This window comes from Staurois parvus, unplaced genomic scaffold (genome assembly GCF_062004578.1).
Source record: "Staurois parvus isolate SC_StPar_1 unplaced genomic scaffold, SC_StPar_1.0 ptg000080l, whole genome shotgun sequence".
Taxonomy (NCBI): Eukaryota; Metazoa; Chordata; class Amphibia; order Anura; family Ranidae; genus Staurois; species Staurois parvus.
The window spans coordinates 170,553-191,773 of NW_028317876.1; the positions used below are offsets into that span (position 1 = coordinate 170,553).

General features: G+C 41.6%; 1 protein-coding gene across 2 annotated transcripts in view; it reads right to left on the minus strand.

Moving 5' to 3' along the window:
• The window catches only part of MTUS1 (microtubule associated scaffold protein 1), a 289,384-nt gene that overhangs the window by 124,499 nt on the left and 143,664 nt on the right, over positions 1-21,221 (minus strand). For both annotated transcript variants that reach the window (XM_089669556.1, XM_089669557.1), the window contains 2 exons: positions 16,583-16,684; positions 13,347-13,385 (listed from right to left, as the gene is read on the minus strand). In XM_089669556.1, the coding sequence (XP_089525682.1) occupies positions 13,347-13,385; positions 16,583-16,684 (141 nt within the window). The remainder of the gene's footprint in view (positions 1-13,346; positions 13,386-16,582; positions 16,685-21,221) is intronic.

Consider the following 21,221-nt stretch of genomic DNA (forward strand, 5'->3'; position numbering starts at 1 on the left):
AAACGGCCGGACGGTGGCAGTGCAGGGTCGGTTGGCCGTTGATAAATGGCCTCCCCACACCCTGCTTGTGCACGCTCCCCGGGAGCGCGCAACAATGCGATCTGGTGCCCGCTGTGTCCTCCACACACAGTGAAACACTGATCGTCGGACGGGACCTCTGTACGAGGTCCCGATCATGTGATCACTGATTGGCCAATCAGTGATCACATGCAAAGTAGTAAGCAAGATGTCACTTCTGACATCATTGCTTACTACATGTGAAATCTGTGAATGATCACAGAAGTCACATGGTACAAGGCTATTCAAAACAGCCTTGTACCATGTGACAAGCTGTGACCAATCACAGCTCACTCAGTAGTTCTCAATGGCTGCAAGAATGCAGACAGAGAAAAGAGAAATTATTGCTTTTACATCCTATATGGGTGTAAAAGCAATCTGTGTAAAAAAAAAAAAAAAATCATCACCCCCCAAAAGTAGTACAGTGTCAACATGGTGACACTGTACTGCTAGGGTGACAGTATGTAAAAAAAAAATAAAAAAATGTAAAAAAAAAAAAGTTTAAAAATTATAATTTTTGGTTATAAACTAATTTTTTTTTTTTTTTTACTAAAAAGATAACGGAATACATTTTGGCCAAGATTTATGATGAAATATTATTTGCAAAATTTTATAGGAAAAACACTTTTCAAAATTTTTGGACATTTTCATTTACATAGCAAAAAAAATAAAAATCCCAGCGGTGAATAAATACCACCAAAATAAAGTTTCATCTGTCTCAAAAAAATGGTAAAAAACTCATATGGGTACAGTGTTGCATGACCGTGCAATTGTCATTCAAAGTGTGATAGTGCTGAAAGCTGAAAATTGCCCTGGTCAGGAAGGGGGGAAAAGTGTCCGGTCTGGAAGTAGTTAAAGCAGGCCACAGACATTGCAAATTTCTCTTGAAACCAGAGGTTGATTCCACCAACACAGATAGTGTTGACAAGGGAACCCCTTCCCCTCCAGCCAGTGTCCTCCCAGGCGGCAGGGGTGGGTGGGGGTGTTTGAGGGGGTAGCCATCCCCACTGGATGAAGACATTTATTATTGCGAGTGGCTGTAACAGCTGCTGGATGCAAAATCCACCAGGATGGTTGTGCCCAAGTTGATCGATCGATCACTGAAGTACATTCAGCCTGCCCACACCTGGTTAGAATCTCAGCTGGTTCAGCAGGAGATTCCAACAGTCTATGGCCGGCTTAAGACTCTGATCAGTGAATATAAAACAGTATAGAAAACAAAGCCTGTTATTTAGCAATAAGGGAATAATCAGAGCTTTCTGCTACATTGCAGTGCAGGGTTTCATGTTAAGACAGAGAATTCATTTGAGTACAACACAGGTTATAAAGCATAGGTCAAAAAAGTAATTTTTTTTTTTTAGTTTTATATAGTTTAGGGAAGGATTAAAACCCTATATGGTTACTCTTAGATTGTAAGCTCCAAGGACCAGGCCCTCCGAACCCTCTTGTATTGAACTGTATTGTTGCTGTATTGTCTCCCGTTATATTGTAAAATGCTGAGCACACTGTTGGCGATATATAAATCCTGTATAATAATAATTGTTTGCTGTGTGTAACTAAGGAGCATTTACCTGCACTTCCTGCATGGCGGTACAGAACAAAAATCTCTTTAAAGTGAATGAATTCCAATGACATGTGGAGAAGAGTGGCAGGACAGCATTCCTGTAGAATAAATTCTTCAAACAGTATTTGCACTAATTAAGACGAGAAGGATCAGCAGATTGTTTAAAATTGAGAGTTGGTCCACATTAAAAATGGTGCGTTCTGTGTGCATTTCCCACACCACAGAAAAATGCTATGCCTTTGCGAGAGCATGCGGGTGCTAATTGCTAATAGCGCCCCAAACGCATCCCGCAAATGCAGTACATTTAGGGGCACCATACTGCATTACTGCAGTAAAAAGCAGTTTGGTGCAATTGGTTCACAAATACCAAGTGCTTGTACTACTTTTCTGTGTTCATGTGGGTTTTGCAGCCTATTCAAATGAATGGACTGCAAAAATGCACCACATACGTAATGTGTACCTTTCAGCGTGAACTGGCCCTCAATCTGTTTTAGCTTACCCAGTATCAGATTTACAGGGCCTGTGGCAGGCGCAGCACCTTGTAGTGCCTTGTGCGCTGTAGCATTAGAACAATTATGCACTTGCTGTTTCTTTGTTTGATTAGACTGACTTTACTCTGTAATTCCTCCAATGCCGCTCTATGGATGCAGTAGGTTTAAAGAGCACACCGAATACTTTAGTTAAATTCTTTAATAACTTCAATCTTCTTCATATAACACTGCTTACAATGGCTTGTTTCGTTTATCCTACAGTGACTTATTTCTTTCGTATTACAATGGTTTAATTCGATAGGTTATTTCGATAGATTCAATTACTTATTTCGTTAGATTTGATAGGTTCGATAACTTATCTTGTTAGATTATTTCGGTGGAACTACAAGTAAACACATATAACAAATTTTACACACAGATCTACCTGCACTGTTAAACAGAGGAACACACAGGTGCATTAAATACCTAGTTGGCCTTCTCTGCCTTCATAAAGCTTCTCTGACTGGAACTTGTCTGTTTCTTCTTCTGTCTGGTGAGCATGTGTCTCTAGAACAATCTAGCAGGGAGTTTTACACAGGCATAAATGTGAAATTGGCTGGGATTGGTTAAGGCTCTGTACAGTGTGAGGCTGTCTGTGATTGGCTCAGCTCTATACTGACTCTTAAAGGCATATTTTCCTTTTCTGCTAACACAATGAATATATAAATGTCATATAACATTCAAAGACAAATTACAGCAATGATTCTGCTTTTGGCTTTAACATATGCACATATACACTGTACTGAGGTTATTGGCAGGTTTGGTATACACATATATGTGAACCATATTAGCAACCTAGGACTGGTCTTAGCTGGCCAGCTACAGGGCCTTCCTAAAGCTCAACTCCTGACAGACACAAAACTGCACACAATAAGACCACAGATCATTGGCTGCCAGAGCTCATCAATTGCTAGTTTTCCAGCATGACGGTTAGACTGGCTTCTGCTGAACAGAGAGGAGTACACACACATACTGAAATTTGGCCGGTTCATATGCGTGTACTGGGCTTAAAGAGGAGCTCCAGTCCCCCCCCCCCAAAAAAAAAATTAAAGGTCAGCAACTACAAATACTGTAGCTGCTGACCTTTAATATAAGGACACTTACCTGTCCAGGGATCTAGTGCGGTCCTCACCCAAGGCATTTTTTAAACAGCTTCTGGTTCAGGCGATGGTTTCACAGCCAGTTTCTGACTGCACATTCATGAGCCGCGCTATGCTCTGTGAATAGTCCCGCAGTCTACTGGGATGTGAGATGTGTCCCAGAAGCTGCAGGGGAAAGGGGGGCGAACTTCCACACTGATCACTGGGACATCAAAACCAGGTACCTGTCCCGCCCAAAAAGAAAAGTGGCAATTGATAAAGTATGTGTGAATGGGGGGATGCAAACAAGTGGAACTTTCCCTTTTCAGGGAAGGTTGGCTTTAAGTAGCTCAATTTGACATCATATCAGCATCACAAAGTCCCTTTACAGCAGACCTGTAAGAACCTGGTTTCCTGCACTTACCTAGGAAATATTCATTTCATATGATTAGTATTACAAAACCCTTTACAAGGCTCCATAGGAAGTTATGAGAATTTACAAAGTTTATTATTTTACTGCACTTCTTTAATTAAAAATGGTCAGACTGGTGGGAATACACAAACTGTTGAATATGCCTCCTTAAAGTGGAACTACACTGCACCTGAGCACCACAAACCAAAAAATTCTATTTAATTCATTGTTAATAATCAAAGCAAATTCCCTCATCCATGCCTACATGCTTTATTCTGCTGAGAAATCATTTTGAAAAACACACTACCATTTCTGGCCATGGCAGTCTGGGGTAAGGGCAGATGATTCATGTATCATTTACTTCCTCAAATTCATCTCCCCTTAGCTCAGGCATACGCTGAGCTTAGAACCCTCCTCTATAGAAGACTCCTGGGATGTACGACATCATTTGCCTAGGCATGGAAACCAGGAAGTAACTGAAGGAATGTAAAAAAAAAAAAGAAAAAAAAAAAAAAGTTTAAAACAAGTAAATGATATACTTTCCTTTCTATTTACTAATGCCAGCAGCATAAGCCTTCATGCACACTTGGTGTTCTAATAATGCAGGTAACGTTAGCTGTGTAAAGTCACGTTAAAAACGCAAAGTTTTTCAGTTTTCTTTAGCGTTTTTGCATTAACGTTTAGCGGCATTTTCCCATGCTTGAGTTTTTTAGTGGTTTATTTTAACAAAAAAAAAATGGGGGGGTGTCAAAAAAAGTCCAAAAACGCCAGTTTGCAGCATTTCTCAGCATTGGAGCGTTTTTACAGCTTAAAAAACTCCTCTAGAAACCCACTAGTCCTGGGTTTTTTTCCAGCCAAAAAACGTTGATTACAGTCTATGTGTGCATGGACACATAGAACATGCTGGGGGGTTTACTAGCTGTAGAAAAAAAATGTAAAAAGCCAAAAATAGCAGCTGTAAAAACATCAAGTATGCACGAGGACTAAGGATTAAGGGCCGTTCACACCACCAAAACGCGCTCCAGATGCATTCCAGATGTTTTTGCGTACAGTTGACACCATACTGCGTTCTGGCGCAGTTTGCTATGTCCCAGTACATTTCTGCTCAGAAAAAAAATGCAGCATGTTCTTTTTTTTCTGCACCAGAAATTGACTGCACTGGTATGAATTAGGGCCATTGGAATACATGGAAAACAGTGCATGCATTTTTGAAGCAGAAACAAAAACCCACTGGACTGCCTCTAATGTGAACTAGCCATAAATAGTCCATGTTAATTGGGAGAGTGAAGTTCCACTTTAATAGCACAAATATATAGCCAGATGTTAAATATTCACATTTTATTCTTTTGCATACATCTGTAAAGGAACACAAAAAAACCCCAGAAAAACCCATAATATTAAGCTGCAAAATAGCTTAGATGTGAACGCAGTTCAGAAATGCTTGTCAGCATTTGGTATACAGTGATGGAAATCAGTCAAATGCAATCCGCAATAACAGCGTGCTAAATGAACTGTCTTATTGAGGTTTACTGGGAAGGAGGCTGGAGAGGTGGATAAGAATTCACTCACAAGACATGGCAAGCCTGACAGCAGCAGAATCACAAAGAGGAGGATTCCAGGCGGATGCTTTCTGATTTGCATTATCTAGAAGTGCTGCCATTTGTAAACGTTGGTGGTCCTTAGCCAAGCATGTGTATTGCTTTATGGTGAAAGATCATACTAGCACTCTAACGTTTAAAGCTGTTTTTTCAATTTTTTCACATTAAAACCAATAGGAATGGGGCAAGGCCTGGAGTAACATGGCATAGGGTGCACAAACCAGGAGCTCCATTTGAGACATAACCTGTAGTGTATATCCTGGGGATATTGCTTTCCATTTTTTGCCCACTGTCATTGCCAAAAAAAAGGAGAAGAATGTGGGGAACATACACTGTGTGCACAATTAAGCAAGTTTTTTGACCAAATCCTCATTTACATGCATACTATCCAACTCCAAGCTGTATAAACTTGAATGCTTATTGGATCTAAGTATATCAGGTGATGTGTATTTGTGTAATGAGGGAGGGTGTGGCCTAAGGCGATCTCAAAACCCTACATCAAGGTGTGCATAATTATTAGGCAGCGTCTTTTCCTCCGGCAAAATGGACTAAAAAATAAATAAATTTAACCGATTCTGAAAAGTCAAAAATGGTAAAGTGTGTGTGCGCACTTCTGACAGTGACCAGGTTTGCATTTTAACCACTTGCTGACCGCAGATAGCCGAATAACCGCTATACTGCGGCCAGCCAGTTCTGGGAGGACATCATATGACGTCCTTCAGTGCATACCCAGCGATCTCCATGATTGCTGTGTCCTACGGACACAGCTGATCACGTGATGTGGTAAAAGGCCAATCACAGCGGCCTTTTACCACGTGATCAGGCGTGTCCAATGACACAGAAGATCACTGGAAAATGCAGTTGCCGGTTATCGGCTGCACTTTCCACACGCTGTCACACCGTGAGGAAAGTACTGCCGATAACCGGCAATTGTCAGAGGATGGATCAGCACTGATGATCAGTGCCCGTCAGTGCTGCCTCATCAGCGCACATCAGTGAAGGAGAAAAATTACCTGTTTGCAAAATTTTATGATAGAAACAAAAGAAAAACTTTTCAACGTTTGCTCATTTTTTTGTTTATAGCAGAAAAACACCCAGTGGTGAGTACATACCACCAAAAGAAAGCTCTATTTGTGTGAAAAAAATATTATAAAAATTTCATATGGGTACAGTGTTGCATGACCGCACAATTGTCATTCAAAGTGCGACAGCACTGAAAGCTGAAAATTGGCCTGGGCAGGAAGACGGTATAAGTGCCCGGTAGGCAAGTGGTTAAAGTCTAAAATATTTAGCCATTTATGAAAGTTTTTGCTCCGACCAAGTTTTATACTGGGAATTCTATAACCTTAGTAAAAAAAAAAAAAAGTCTTGTGTGTGACTAGACAAAATAGAACGTAATCTGTAAAGTAAAATCCTATACAGCAAAAAATACAGAACACCTATAAATCATACATTTTGTTCAACGTTAAAAGACTTTCTACAACCACTCTTTCAAGGTACATTTTGCATCTTAAATGATACAAACTACAAAAGCGCAACAGACACTCTTCAACAAAAGGGAAAATTTAAATGAAAGGTAAACAAGTGGAGACAAAGTCTCTGGGGTAAACACTGAGTAACAGAACACATCTTATTTTGTGGATATTTCAAACACATTCATTGTAGGAGAGTAAAAGAAAGAGTGAAAGAAAAGCCAAAAGATTTCATGTGAATGCTGCAAATCATTCATGGGTGATCTACTAGTAGTACATTTCTTCTCTTTTGCAGTTCACTTATTGTAGAAAAGATACTGAATGCAGTCATGCTCTATTATTCTGAATTAGCCAAAGGCATAACATTAAACATTTGAGTTGCAGGTGGTTTGTTAGCATTCAAAATGTCCCAGATTTCATCTTTACAATGCCTACGACCCCCTCCCCCCCTCTTCCCCATACTAGAGAACTACTACAGACAGTCACTCCTTATCCCATAAAGGTGAAGTCTGAGCAACCCACAACTACAAAATATTCCCACAAATGCAGGCCATTGATTGCAAACGAGATTTGGTAATTTGCACACACAAAATTGTATTTCCTAACAAATTCATTCACGACCATGTTGCAAAAATGAAAACACCCCAATAAAGTCTTTTAGACAACAAAATCCTAATTAACAAGTATTCAACTACAGTTGAGTCTAACTATTCATTAAACAGGTGTCCAGCAGACAGCTGATTGTAAAAGGGCGTTACTTAAAAAAACCCTTCCCATTTCATGCTGTCAGCAATGGCACCACATGGAAGAGAAATGTCACAATGCCTGAGAAAGAAACTCATTTTTTACACAAGAAAGGTGAAGGCTACAAGAAGATCAGCCAAAAGCTTTACTTATTGGTCAGAATACTGTAGCAAAAGTGATACAAAAATTTAAAAAAGATGGAACTGCAACTCTCTCACAGAGACGTCCAGGCCGTCCATGTAAGTTAACACCTCGCTAGGAGTGTCTGATGAGAAGGGTTGAAGGAAAGCACCATGCAAGTTCACTGCAGTTAGCTAAAGTAGAAAGTCAAACTGGGGTGATTGTTTCCCATGACACAGTATGGGGATGCAGAGGAAAGGCATGCATGGGTGTCATCCACAAAGGAAGCCTCTCCTAAAGCCCATGCACACCTATAATTTGCCAGAGCCCATGCTGAAAAAGACTACTACTGGGACTCTGTATTCTGGAGTGATAAGACCAAATTAAATATTTTTGGAACTGATGGCTTCAAAACTGTATGGTGTGAGGGGTACAAAGAAAAATGCATGGTGCCTACAGTGAAACAAGGTGGTGGCAGTGTCCTCCTGTGGGGCTGCATGAGTACTGCTGGTGTCGGGGAGCTGCATTTTATTGATATCATGAATACACAGATGTACTGCTCTATATTGAAAAAAAGATGCTATCGACTGCCTTAGACAGCATTCCCCCCCAACACCTAAAACTGTAGAGGTTTATTTAAACAACCTATGCATTTCCGTTTTGACACATAATGTACACCGCATATACGCTTCACTATCAATTCTAAAACAAACAAGAAAATATCTTTAGCCATTTTAAATCCTGTTTAATGCTGGCAGTTTCTTTCTTCTAAATTGAAGTCATGTGATTAATATCTTTGCTGCTCAATAATACAAAAAACGGATGACAGATCCATTTGTTCACAGAAGATGCAATCACGAAAACTACCCTAAGGGGCAGGAATACTGCTTTCAGACAGCATAATTCATTGCACTTATTGAATGCCTGCTTTCTATGTACGATCGAAACCTGCATAAAGTATAGTTTACAACCATTATATAAGCAAGAAAATTAAACAGTCATTCCAAGAATCAAGATTATAAACTTTCAACAGGAAGTCAATGTAATGTCTCAGGGAGAAACAATCCTGTTAACGGTCCAGCCATCTACTTGCTGGTGTTATATAATGAGAACAAAAAACATAAAAAAAACAACCAGCCGGCTTCTGTTGAACAGGCATGCAGGGAAAACCGCATCGGATCAGAACCGGCAGTCAATGGCTGGTTAGAACGCAAAGGAACAGCTGAGGAGATCTCCACATCATTTGTTTTAGTACAGCAATCTCACAGATTTTCTGTGCAGCCCACTGGGTTAAACAAAAAGAAACTTCATGTGTACTCAGCTTAGGTCCTCCAGTACAACTTTCTGTCCATCTAACGGACCCGTGATCTGCACATCATGACATCACCATGAGCAATTTGGTGTACAAACATAAGAAATCTGTTAGCAGGCAGGTGAGCGGTTTGTATTGTAGAAGAGAGTTTCTGTTGCAATTAAATCTTAACCGGCTGGCAAATTCTAGTTTTCTAGTTCTGCTTTAATTAAAACATTTTTGATCTGCTGCACAAATTAAATGGAAATTCAAAAAGCATTTATGCCTCCCCTAACAGTGTGGTGATCTAACCCACTCTCCCCCTTTACCTTTGCATATGTGCCTCCCACTTGTCAAGAACACTCTCCAGGAGGTAGGTGTATGTGTGTCAAAGTCAACAATCAAGAGAAGACTTCACCAGAGTGAATACAGAGGGTTCACCACAAGATGTAAGCCATTGGAGAGCCTCAAAAACAGGAAGGCCAGATTAGAGTTTGCCAAACGACATCTAAAAAAGCCTTCACAGTTCTGGAACAACATCCTATGGACAGATGAGACCAAGATCAACTTGTACCAGAGTGATGGGAAGAGAAGAGTATGGAGAAGGAAACGAACTGCTCATTATCTTAAGCATACCACCTCATCAGTGAAGCATGGTGGTGGTAGTGTCATGGCGTGGGCATGTGTGGCTGCCAATGGAACTGGTTCTCTTGTATTTATTGATGATGTGACTGCTGACAAAAGCAGCAGGATGAATTCTGAAGTGTTTCGGGCAATATTATCTGCTCATATTCAGCCAAATGCTTCAGAACTCATTGGACGCAGCTGCACAGTGCAGATGGACAATGACCCAAAGTATACTGCAAAAGCAACCAAAGAGTTTAAGGGAAAGAAGTGGAATGTTATGCAATGGCCAAGTCAATCACCTGACCTGAATCCGATTGAGCATGCATTTCACTTGCTGAAGACAAAACTGAAGGGAAAATGCCCCAAGAACAAGCAGGAACTGAAGACAGTTGCAGTAGAGGCCTGGCAGAGCATCACCAGGGATGAAATCCAGCATCTGGTGATGTCTATGCGTTCCAGACTTCAGGCTGTAATTGACTGCAAAGGATTTGCAACCAAGTATTAAAAATTGAAAGTTTGATTTATGATTATTATTCTGTCCCATTACTTTTGGTCCCTTAACAAGTGGGAGGCACATATGCAAACTGTTGTAATTCCTACACCGTTCACCTGATTTGGATGTAAATACCCTCAAATTAAAGCTGACAGTCTGCAGTTAAAGCACATCTTGGTTGTTTCATTTCAAATCCATTGTGGTGATGTATAGAGCCAAAAATGTTAGAATTGTGTCGATGTCCCAATATTTATGGACCTGACTGTATACCATCTGGATACAGTTAAGCCACTTTCTATTAAAAAAGTGTACAATGCTCACTCATGTCATACCTATAAAAGCTCCAGCTTAAGCAGAAATGCCGGATCAGTATTTATGAACCGTTATCTTCCCAACACAGCAAAAGCCAGAAACCTTACTTATGAGCAAAGCCACAGATGTAATTTACATGTGAATATGGCTTCCCCCATTTTCTGACAGATAGGCATTCTTGCAAATTTGAGTATAGGATAGGAGCGGAGATCACACATTTACAAATGGTCATAAATTACATGTAACACTTCCTTTCATTGTCATGCTGTAATTATTCTAATCCAACTCATTTTCCCACAATGAGTATAAGAATGTATAAAGAAATAGGAAAAATACTGCTGGATTAATGAGAGAGCAGATTAAGCAGCTGCCCACTTTATTATTTAGGTGGAAAGAAAATGAGGATCCCAGCATCAAGATTTCCTCTATTTTCCATTAATAGAAGTACACACTTTTATGGGCCACAAATGCAACAACTCCTCCTACACTCAGGAACCCAGATCTGTAGGGGACCGATGGACCAGCACTCTTGAAGAGTATGGAGATTCGTCCAGGACCGATCAAAGGCTGTGCAGCTCAAACAAAAAGCTGCGTAAGCTCAATACAAACTGTAGTGAAGAAAAAAAACACAACAGAGCGCACCAGCTCTGATGAGGAAGGGACCCCCCTTGAAACGCAGCAGCATCTCTCCTTCTGATGAGACACGCACGCGTTTCCTTATCGTGTGGTTCAACTTTGGACTTTACATGCTTGTTTTACTACTATGTTTGTGAGTATGTCTCCTAAATCAATAAATTACTGAGCGAATGCGCACGGCTGGTGCTCTCTGTCTTTTGCTCTTTACACACTGATGGATTAAGGTTGGGGTAAGGGGATATTTTATGTCAACCTTAAAGCTAACTCCACCTTTTAGACCACACAAGGAAGGAAAAGTCTCATAAGCCGCACATCCCAAAAAGACCCTGTGTGTGTAGAAAGTGAAAACCGCCTCAGTGGTCAGAACGGCGACATAGCAGCCAGCTACACAGTCTGTAGTATAGTACAGCAGTCTGTAAAGGAATCTGAACTCTGCTATTTCAAGATCTTTTTCTTTTTTCCTGGTAATTTAAACACAAGGATGTGGCATGGCGTACGGTCTTTATTCAGCTTCACACTAGTAACCTGCTCCTGGAGGCAACTTGCCAGTGAAAGGATCACGAAATAGAACTCTTTGCTCTTTCTACACTGTCACTCCCTCTCCGTCTTGAATCCCCCTCCAAAATAAACAAGTGCAGAGGTGGAGGATACATTTCTGGTTTGCAAAGGTCATCACTGATGAGGTGCACCAGCAACAGGATTATTAATGTGACATTGGCTTAAAGTATCATGCAACAGTATACATCAGTTACCATAAAGAGGAACTACACTACCACAAACCAAAAACATAATTTAATTCATTTTTATTTTCAAAGCAAACTTTCCCACCCACGTCTCCATGCTTTGCTGAGAAATCATTTTGAAAAATAACCCCTCAGCACGCCTAGCTTGAGTAAGGGCAGATGACTCATGTTACATTTACTTCCAGGAATCCATCATTTCTTAGCTCAGGCATGCAGGCAGGGGGGTGTGCTTAGCTAAGAAAAACCCTCCTGAAGACTCCTGGGACGTATGACATTTGAAATTTAAAACAAAAAAAAAAAAAAGTCTAACCACTTGCCCTCCAGAGGTTTTACCCCCCTTCCTGACCAGGCCATTTTTTGCGATATGGCGCTACGTTACTTTAACTGTCAACTGCACAGTCGTGTAACGCTGCACCCAAATTAAAATTTATGTCGTCTTTTTTTCCCCCACAGACAGTATTTGATCGCCTATGTGTTATGTTTTGCGCTATAATCCAAAAAAGACTGATAATTTTTAAGTAAAAACTATATTTATTACTTTTTTTGCTGTTAAACATGTCCAGTAAAAAAAGTTTTTAAAAAAATAAAAATTTTGTCATAAATTTAGGCTAAAATGTATTCTGCTACATGTCTTTACAAAAAAAAATCCCAATATGTGTAAATAAATTTATGTGCAAGTTATAGCTTTTACAAATGGCGGCATATATACTGGAATTTTTATTTACTAGTAATGGCAGCGATCAGCGACTTATAGCGTGACTGCGGCAGGAATTCTGACACTAGGGAGAACGGACTTCGTGTCAGTGACACCGACTGTCTCTCCCGTCGGTAATACTCGGGACCCGGTGATTGACAGCCAAGGCCGCGAATGGCAGTGTGGGTAGGACGCGCGCTCCCTCTACCCATAACTGCCAAATGACGTATATATGCACACATGTGATTTTGCACACCCATGCTGCCCGGTAGAATCTGCTATAGGGCAGCGTGGAAGCGGTTAAAATAAGTATATGTGATGATATCTTCCTATCCAACACTAGCAGCGCAAGAATTAAAAAAGTCAATGTTGACAGAGTGAAGCTTAAACTTTAAGAATCATCCTGCATCATCTCAGTGTAGGAGTCAGTAGGAAGCTCTCTAAACTGCCACAAATGCAGCATCTTGTACTATACCAATTCAAAAATTGTAATTGCTACCACAGAGGCAACACAAAGTGTACAGATCATCTAGCCCAGGGGGTCTTCAATCTTTCTAAACCAAGGGCCAGTTTATTGTCCTACAAACTTTAAGGGGGCCGGACTGTGGCCAGCAGAAGTAGACATTTTCCTGGCATCAGTGGGAGTAAACATCGCCATATTTGGTATTAGGGGAAGGAATAGTGCCCTATAGTTTTCATTGAGAGAAATCATTACTAGTGTCAGTTGGAGAAATGGTGCCCTATTGTTGGTATCAGTTGCAGAATAGTGTCTTGTATCAGTGGAAGGAATAGTGCCCCAAGGGTTGGATAAAGGCAAGCAAAGGTCCAGGGCCATAGTTTGGAGACCACTGATCTAGACTACACAAAGTAACCACTTCTACATTGAGTGTACAGAAGTGGGGAAAACATTTCTATGTAAAGTGATTTAGATACAAGACAAATTTATGTAACCAAAGAAAAATAAGAAAACAAACCTGATACAGCATTTCTAATTCCCTGGAGCCCATAGGAGCCTGGAATAAAATAAATTGATCAGTTAACTGCATATTATAAGGCTCACTTAAAGCAACAGATGATTCACAGTCAGTATGTACTGGAGTTCACATATAAACAATGAAGTAGCAACAAAAAGACAGAGGTAATTTGCTGTATGACAGGACTTGACAAAGGGGGCGGAGTCCCCAAAAGATCGTGTTCATCCACTTTCTGATCCTGGTGTCTACCATAAACGTAGAGGACAGCCAGAAACGCCACCACTGTTTGCTGAGGATTCTGGCGGGACTGGCATACACTGCTAGCTGCGAGTTTCCTGTATTTTTTTGTTCCATAAATATAATTCTCCTGTATTAGCGGCTGCTTGTCATTTCACCCACCCCTTCACCTCTAATGCCGTCTCCCTCTGTGTTCAAGCTGCACACCCTGTACTTTAATGTAAAGAGTGGATATTTTCTTTCAATAAATAGTTACTAGGGTTTATTAGTCCTGTGCATTGGCAAATCTTGTGTACTGGCACTGGCAAATCTTAATGTACTGCACATTATAAGAACATTTTCTTCTGCAGGATTATATACTACTGCTTAAACTCCAAGGCCTCATGCACACGGGAGTAAAAAAAAAAGCTACCGCTTTTACAGGCATCCAGCAGATTTTTTTTTTTTTTTAATGCCTTTAAACTAAATTCAGTGTTAGCCTATGTGGTCATACACATAGGGTGTTTACATCTGTACTTTAAGAGTAGCATTCAGAGAAGTAAAAAATGCCCCAAAGCTGTAGATGCAGAGGAGCATATGAGAATAATTTACATGTGAACGAGCATAAACATGCGGTTATACGCCTACATTTATCTTACTGGCTAGAATACATGAATATTCTAGCTAAAAGAATGAGTTTATGCTCAAATGCTTCTAAATGCAAGTGAAAAAAATAAAAAGTGAGCTTAGAGGCATTTTTTCCCGCCAACTTCTAGCAGCATATTAGGTGCATAAATTCATATGCCTGTGCGCATGAGGCTAAAAAGGTGTACAAGATATGAAGTTAAACTGTTCAGAAGTAATACTGAAGCTAGACCTTCAACCCAGGAAGGATGTACCTAACATAATCTACAATGTTCCCCACGGAAAGGACATCAGCTCATGGTATGTCTGCAGACTTCTGATCTAGTCTAATAGAAGTTCTGTCTGTTAACAAGACATGATGTCATCAGAAAAACCTTAATTTCCCTTTTCAGTAATAATTTTATGACCATGAACAACATGGAAGGCCTTGGCACAGTGCATTTCATGTACCCAAGACAGCGCTAGCTAAAATCAGTTATCACAACCTTAACAGCATTACAGGATGAAAATTACTGAACATTTGCACATCTCCAAATGAACATCTTACAAGCAGAAGTGCAAATTTTGCAAAGAAAAACCGTGTAACGTCATCATCAGATACAGAATTCAAAGCCATTGTTAAATTAGAACTATAGGCAAATTTTTTTTTCCATTTTGGATAGAGCAAGATAGGGTTATAACCCCAGTCAGATTTTCCCATTGTCTCCCATTGAAGAAATTTCCCTTCACTTTCTGTCCCATAGCCAAACAGGAAGTGAAAGGAAATCTTTGCAAATAAAGGAAATTCCTCAGGGACCCCCAGGTCACCAGAACTAGTGTCCCCATTGGAAAATTTCCCCTCTATTACTTCTCTGGGGACAACTCAAAACGTAGGATTTTCTTTTATTTTCACTTTCAATGATAATGGTAAACAGGACAAACAGAGAGGGCAAATCTCCCTATGGGGACACAGCAATAAAAGCCTGACAGGTGTTCTAATCTCTGCACTTTATCACAAAAAAAAAAAAAAAGTTTTACTTTTAGTTATACTTCAACCACTTGCCCTCCAGAGGATTTACCCCCCTTCCTGACCAGGCCATTTTTTGCAATGCATTATTTTAACTGACAACTGCGCAGGCATGCATCGCTGAACATAAATGAAACGTATATCCTTTTTTTCCCACAAATAGAGCTTTCTTTCGGTGGTATTTGATCACCTCTGCATTTTTTATCTTTAGCGCTATAAACAAAAAAACCAAAAAGGCCATTTTGAAAAAAAAAAAAAAGGCACGCAACCCCACACCATGTGACATCAATGATGTCCCATAGGGTGGGGTCACTTGGGTGATGTCCCCTGGTGGCCCTGCCCCTTACATATTTAAGAACTGTCAAACCACCAGAGCAGGCAGAAGGCTCGAAGCCATAGTCGGAAGCAGAGCCTTTTTTTTATTCTTTTAGGTCATTGGGGTTATTTCAGGTTGGCGGCAGCGGTCATCGTGATTGTCATTGAATCTACTGCGGGGGACATTTTTAGGTTTTTTTTCTTTTAATAAAGGACTTGTCAAAGACCATGTCCTGTCTTTTTTCACACTACACCATGTACCCCATACTCATACACGGGGGGGGGGGGATCTTGGGGCTTCCAGATTCCGATAAGTCCTCTGCCCGCAGACCCCCACAACCACCAGCCAGGGTTGAGAGGAAGAGGCCCTTGTACCCATCAACATAGGGGCAAGGTGCTTGGGGGGTAGCCACCCAGCCCCAAAGCACCCCCCTGCCGAGCTGCATGCTCGGATAAGGGTCTGGTATGGGTTTGGGGGGGAACCTCCGCGCCATATTTTTTTTTTTTTTTTAATTTTGGCATGGGAGTTTCCCTCAAAATCCATACCAGACTCCATCAAAATCCATACCATACCAGACCCTCCAAAGGGCTTGGTATGGACAGGAGGGGGTCCCTATGCCTTTTTTTTTAATCTATTATGGTGCTGGTTTTTAAATGTAATTACCGCTTTTTTCTTTCTTCACTATAAGCTCAGAAATTCAGCTGTCACTTTCCCCCCAGCTAAAAGAGAGAAAATTTTCTTTTAGTTTATTTCCTAAGAGAAACAATGTTTCCTTTTAGTTTCTTAGAAACAAACTTTCCGTTAACTCCGGGGAAAGTGACAGCTAATTATGTGAGCTATAGTGAAGAAAAAAAAGAAAAAAAAGCCGGCAATTGCAAGCAGCCCTGCCGAGACAAAATGATTCTGGATAATTCAGTACAAGTTAAATATGGTAAAAACTGAACTGTGAATACATGTTTATACTGGAATGGGAAATGCTAACGTTTTATGCTTCTTTCATTCGGTATGCAAAAAAAAAAAATATATAAAATAAGTCCACCCTGGTTCTCTCACCTCCATTCACAGTCTTGCCTTCTGCCCGCTTTGATAAAAATGCCGAAGATCCAGACTTTGGGACAGCTTGGTTTGAAAGAGGACTTTTCTTAGTACTGGAAGCTAGAAAAGTTAAATCAAAACACTATACTGAAATATATCACAATAGGAAGCATGTAATATATTCAACAGATGATTTCAGGGTTCTAAAAGTACACCTGTCACAACCTCTGACAATTTATACTAAGTACATGAAGAAAAATTCAAAAAGGTCACCTTCAATGAATAATGAAAAGCTCTATTGGTCTAGATTATTATTATTTTTTATTATTATACAGTATTTATATAGCGCCAACAGTTTGCTCAGCGCTCTACATTATAAATGGGAGACAGTAAACGAGACAGCACAGTAACAATACAATACACGAGGGGTTCGAGGGCCCTGCTCCTTGGAGCTTACAATCTAGGAGGGAGGGGAGAGTGGTACAGGAGGAAATAGCTGTGGGGGATGGAGTGGTGGGAACAGCGGAGGAAATGGGCAGTTAGGTGAGGGCGGGGTAGGCTTCTCTGAAGAGATGAGTTTTCAGGGTGCGCCTAAAAGGTGAGGAGGGTAGATGACAGTCTGATGGATTGGGGTAGCGAGTTCCAGAGGATGGGGGAAGCCCTGGAGAAGTCCTGTAGACGGGCATGGGAGGAGGAGACCAGGGAACTAGAGAGTAGGAGGTCTTGTGAGGAGCGGAGAGGGCGTTTTGGGTGGAAGATGGATATCAGGTCGGTGATGTAGTTTGGGGCACTGTTATGAACAGCTTTGTACGTCAATGTTAATAATTTGAATTTTAATTCGTTGGGCAATCGAAAGCCAGTGGAGAGATTGGCAGAGGGGGGTGGCAGATACAGAGCGGTTAGTAAGGTGGATGAGTCTGGCCACAGAATTCAGGATAGACTTAAGCAGGGATAGCCTGTGTTGAGGTAGGCCAGCGAGGAGGGAGTTACAGTAGTCAAGTCATGATATAATAAGGGAGTGAATGAGTTGCTTTGTAGGTTTCTGGAGTTAGGAATGTGCATATTTTGGAGATGTTGCGAAGGTGGAGTCTGCATGAATTTGTCAGCAATTGGACCTGGGGCTGGAAAGACAGATTGGAGTCTAGAATGACACCTAGTACTCTGGCTTGCGGGGTGGGGCTGATGGTGGCGTTGTTGGTCGTAATGGAGAGGTCGGGGGGCACAGGCTGGGGGGGGGGGAACTAGGAGCTCAGTTTTGGCAAGGTTTAATTTGAGGAAGTGGAGTGACATCCAGTCTGATATGTCATTCAGAAGACTAGTGATTCGGGCAGAGACTGAAGGGGTGAGGTGGGGGGTAGAGAGATAGATTTGAGTGTAATCAGCATAGAGATGGTAGTTGAAGCCGTGGGAGTGTATCAGTTGACCAAGGGAGGAGGTATAGATGGAGAAGAGAAGGAGCCCGAGGACAGAACCTTGGGGGACCCCAACAGAGAGGGGGAGTGAGGGGGAGGTGGCAGCGTTATAGGTAACACTGAAGGAGCGTTGTGATAGATAGGAAGAGAGTCAGGAGAGAGCGGAGTCTGAGGCCAAGAGAGTATAGTTTTTTGAGGAGGAGGGGGTGGTCGACCGCGTCAAAAGCCGCAGAGAGGTTGAGGAGTAGTAGCACTGAGTAGTGGCCATTGGCTTTGGCGATTAGCAGGTCGTTGCTGAGTTTGAGCAGGGCGGTTTCGGTGGAGTGTAGGGGACGGAAGCCAGATTGTAGGGGATCAAGGAGGTTGTTGTCGATGAGATGGGAGCTTAGGCGATTATAGGCTAAGCGTTCGAGTTTGGATGTAAATACCAGAGGATGATGGGCATCCTCAATGGGCAACAGATAGGAGGGTGCAGAGCCAGGACAATTTAGAAAAAATGTCAAGATTTTCTTAAATGTTCAGCTGCTTAGATCTCTGGATCTACTGATTGTTTCTACATGAGTTTTCAATAATTGCCTATGTTTGCTCTAGATCCAGGTTTCTGATAAACCCATTATTTGTTTCACATTTTTAAAATAATCTATGTTCTGGACATTATTATTGAAAATTTCACAGATAGGCAACTCCAATCCTCATATTGATTAGTGGTTCCAAATTAATAACTGCTGCAGTAGGGAACAGACACACAAAAATACACTCAGCATCTTTCCAAATCACTGTTGTGTTTATTCAGCCTAGTATATTTACATATAACATATATGTGTACAATTTCTCCATTTAGCAGTGCCATTAAATTGGAATGGCACCCCAATGCACTGCAACACACTTGCTTTGCCACATTTTAGTGCATTGCTGTGTTCAAGATGTAATACCAGATTTTACCACTAATTGGTGCTGTTAGAGAGCCAGCTATCCATTGAAGAACAAGAGGCAGTAGGAAGCCATGTCATTGAACAGAAATTACCAAAACCCCTAAAAGTGATTCTAAAGGCTTAAATATTAAAAAAAGCAAACAAACATGTCTATACTTCCTTCTGCACAGAGCAGCCCGGATCCTCATCTTCTCATGTCCCCCAATGGCGCTCCTGGCCCCTCCCTCCCGTCAAATTGCTACAGGGGCACCTGCTGCTCCGTGTGTCCATTCACACATGGAGCTGCGGCTTCGCCCCACCCCTGCTCTCGTCATTTGCTCACTGGCCGTGATTGACAACAGCGGAAGCCAATGGCTCTCGCTGCTGTCTCAGCCTATGAATGCAGAGACCCAGGAGAGCAACTGCTCTCGTGCACATCTCTGCATTTATAGACAGAGACAGCAGCAGGAGCCATTGGCTCCCGTTGCTGTCAATCACAGCCAGTAAAGACAGAGTGGGTGTCAGGGCCTAGCTGAGTTCAGTGTGTCTCACAGACACAGAGCAGGGCTTGAACACTTGAGTGTGTTTACCAGCCCCGACTCTGCATCCCGACAGCTGTCAGCAGCTGCAGGCGGTGAGAGGCTGAGGAGGGACAGCCAGCTAGCAGCACTGCATGGGGGGGTGTGGAGTCACATCAGTCAGAAGCAGTTCTCCTTCCTAACCCTGCTGTCAGGATGGAGAGCGGGGTGGCTCCCATGCAACTTCTGGAGGGACAGCCGGAGGAAGCTGGTAATTGCATGGGAGCCACAGAGGACCTGTGCTGTGGGACACAGATAAGGGGGGAGGAAGGGGCCAGTAAGGCAGGAAAAGGGGTGCAGTTTAGGAGCTAGGCAGAACTGTAGGGGAGAAGGCAGTGGGTGAGACACAGTAGCGGCAGCGGGTTGGGGGAAGGGGTGTCACATTTTAAGTTAATAACTCTGATCAGTGGCTTGTTAGCCACTAATCAGAGCTATTTTGTTCAGCAGAGTCTGCCGAAAATTTCTGCTGTAAGTTTATGATCACTGACGTGACCATGAGCTTATAGCAGACGCAGGAATGTGAGGAATGTCCGGTCCGTACCTGGAAGCAGTGCTGCAGAGGTCCTTACGTTGTAGGGACCTGGCAGCGAAATTGTAACTTCTCACTTTAACAAAGGGCTAATATCACTTTAAGATAAACTGTGACAATAGGAAATACATTCACAATTAGTCTTGGATGCTCAAAATACAAATGTATTCATTTTTTAATGAGTGTTTAATAAGTAATATGTAAAAGACACAAAAAGTAATGCCATGCTTTGAATTTTTTAAAGAAGTAATTTGTTGATCTGCTTTAAGGCAACACATTCAGTCCCCTCCTCTGTTTCCATACATTAACACCCAACAGCTGTTATGTTGCCTACAAGACCCTCAGGCAGGTGACAAAGAAAAATATAAAGCTAGAACTGGGACCAGCTAAGCGGTGTAAAGAATGTATGAAGGTGGGTTAACATTAAAGCATTACAAAATTTCTGCTTTTAGTAAGTGGTTTATGCCCGTCAAGATTTCCCCTGGCTTTCTGCCCAGTGATCATACAGGAACACTGAAGACACCTCCTCAAAGGGGTCAAAGTTTGGACTAAAAAGGACCTAGAAATTGTATTTTATTTTTTTAATAAGGTTTCTTGCTTTCCTTGCACTTGTTGCTCACCTCCAATTATTGTGACCACTCAAAGTCACAAAAATATTCCCCCCAAGGCAACACCAACCGCAGTAAAAATCATCTATGATTCTAGCCAATGCCTACTATCCAAAACAAAGTCTGGGATGGAGTTCTTTCTTTAAAGTGAATGCATGTGGTGACTGCATTTGTTTTCTTTTTCTAGACTTTTGATTTCCCTTTTGCCAGATGATCCATCCAGTAAGCCTTTTACCTTTCAACTTCCTTTAAACTGGAAACTATACTCACCTGTGCTTCAATGACACGGTGTGCCGAAGTTCCCTACCCGCCACTGACATCTTTACCCAGTCTTCTCAGGTTGCAATCTTCGACAGTTTTGATTGGCTAGGCCGAGAGGGCATCACTCCTGGCATTCAATCATCTAAGCAGGTGCCAAAATAGTAAACTTTGTATGCACAGCTCAGGATACAAAGGACTGGAGCATATGTGCATAGCAACCAACCAGCTTCAGTCTTTCTTTTTCAAAGTTGAACAACCTGAAGATAGAAGCCGATTGGTTACTATGCACAATTTCTCCAAGTTCCACTTGTAATAAATTCCCCATAGGATGTCTCTTTTGTATTAGAAAGCCTGTCTT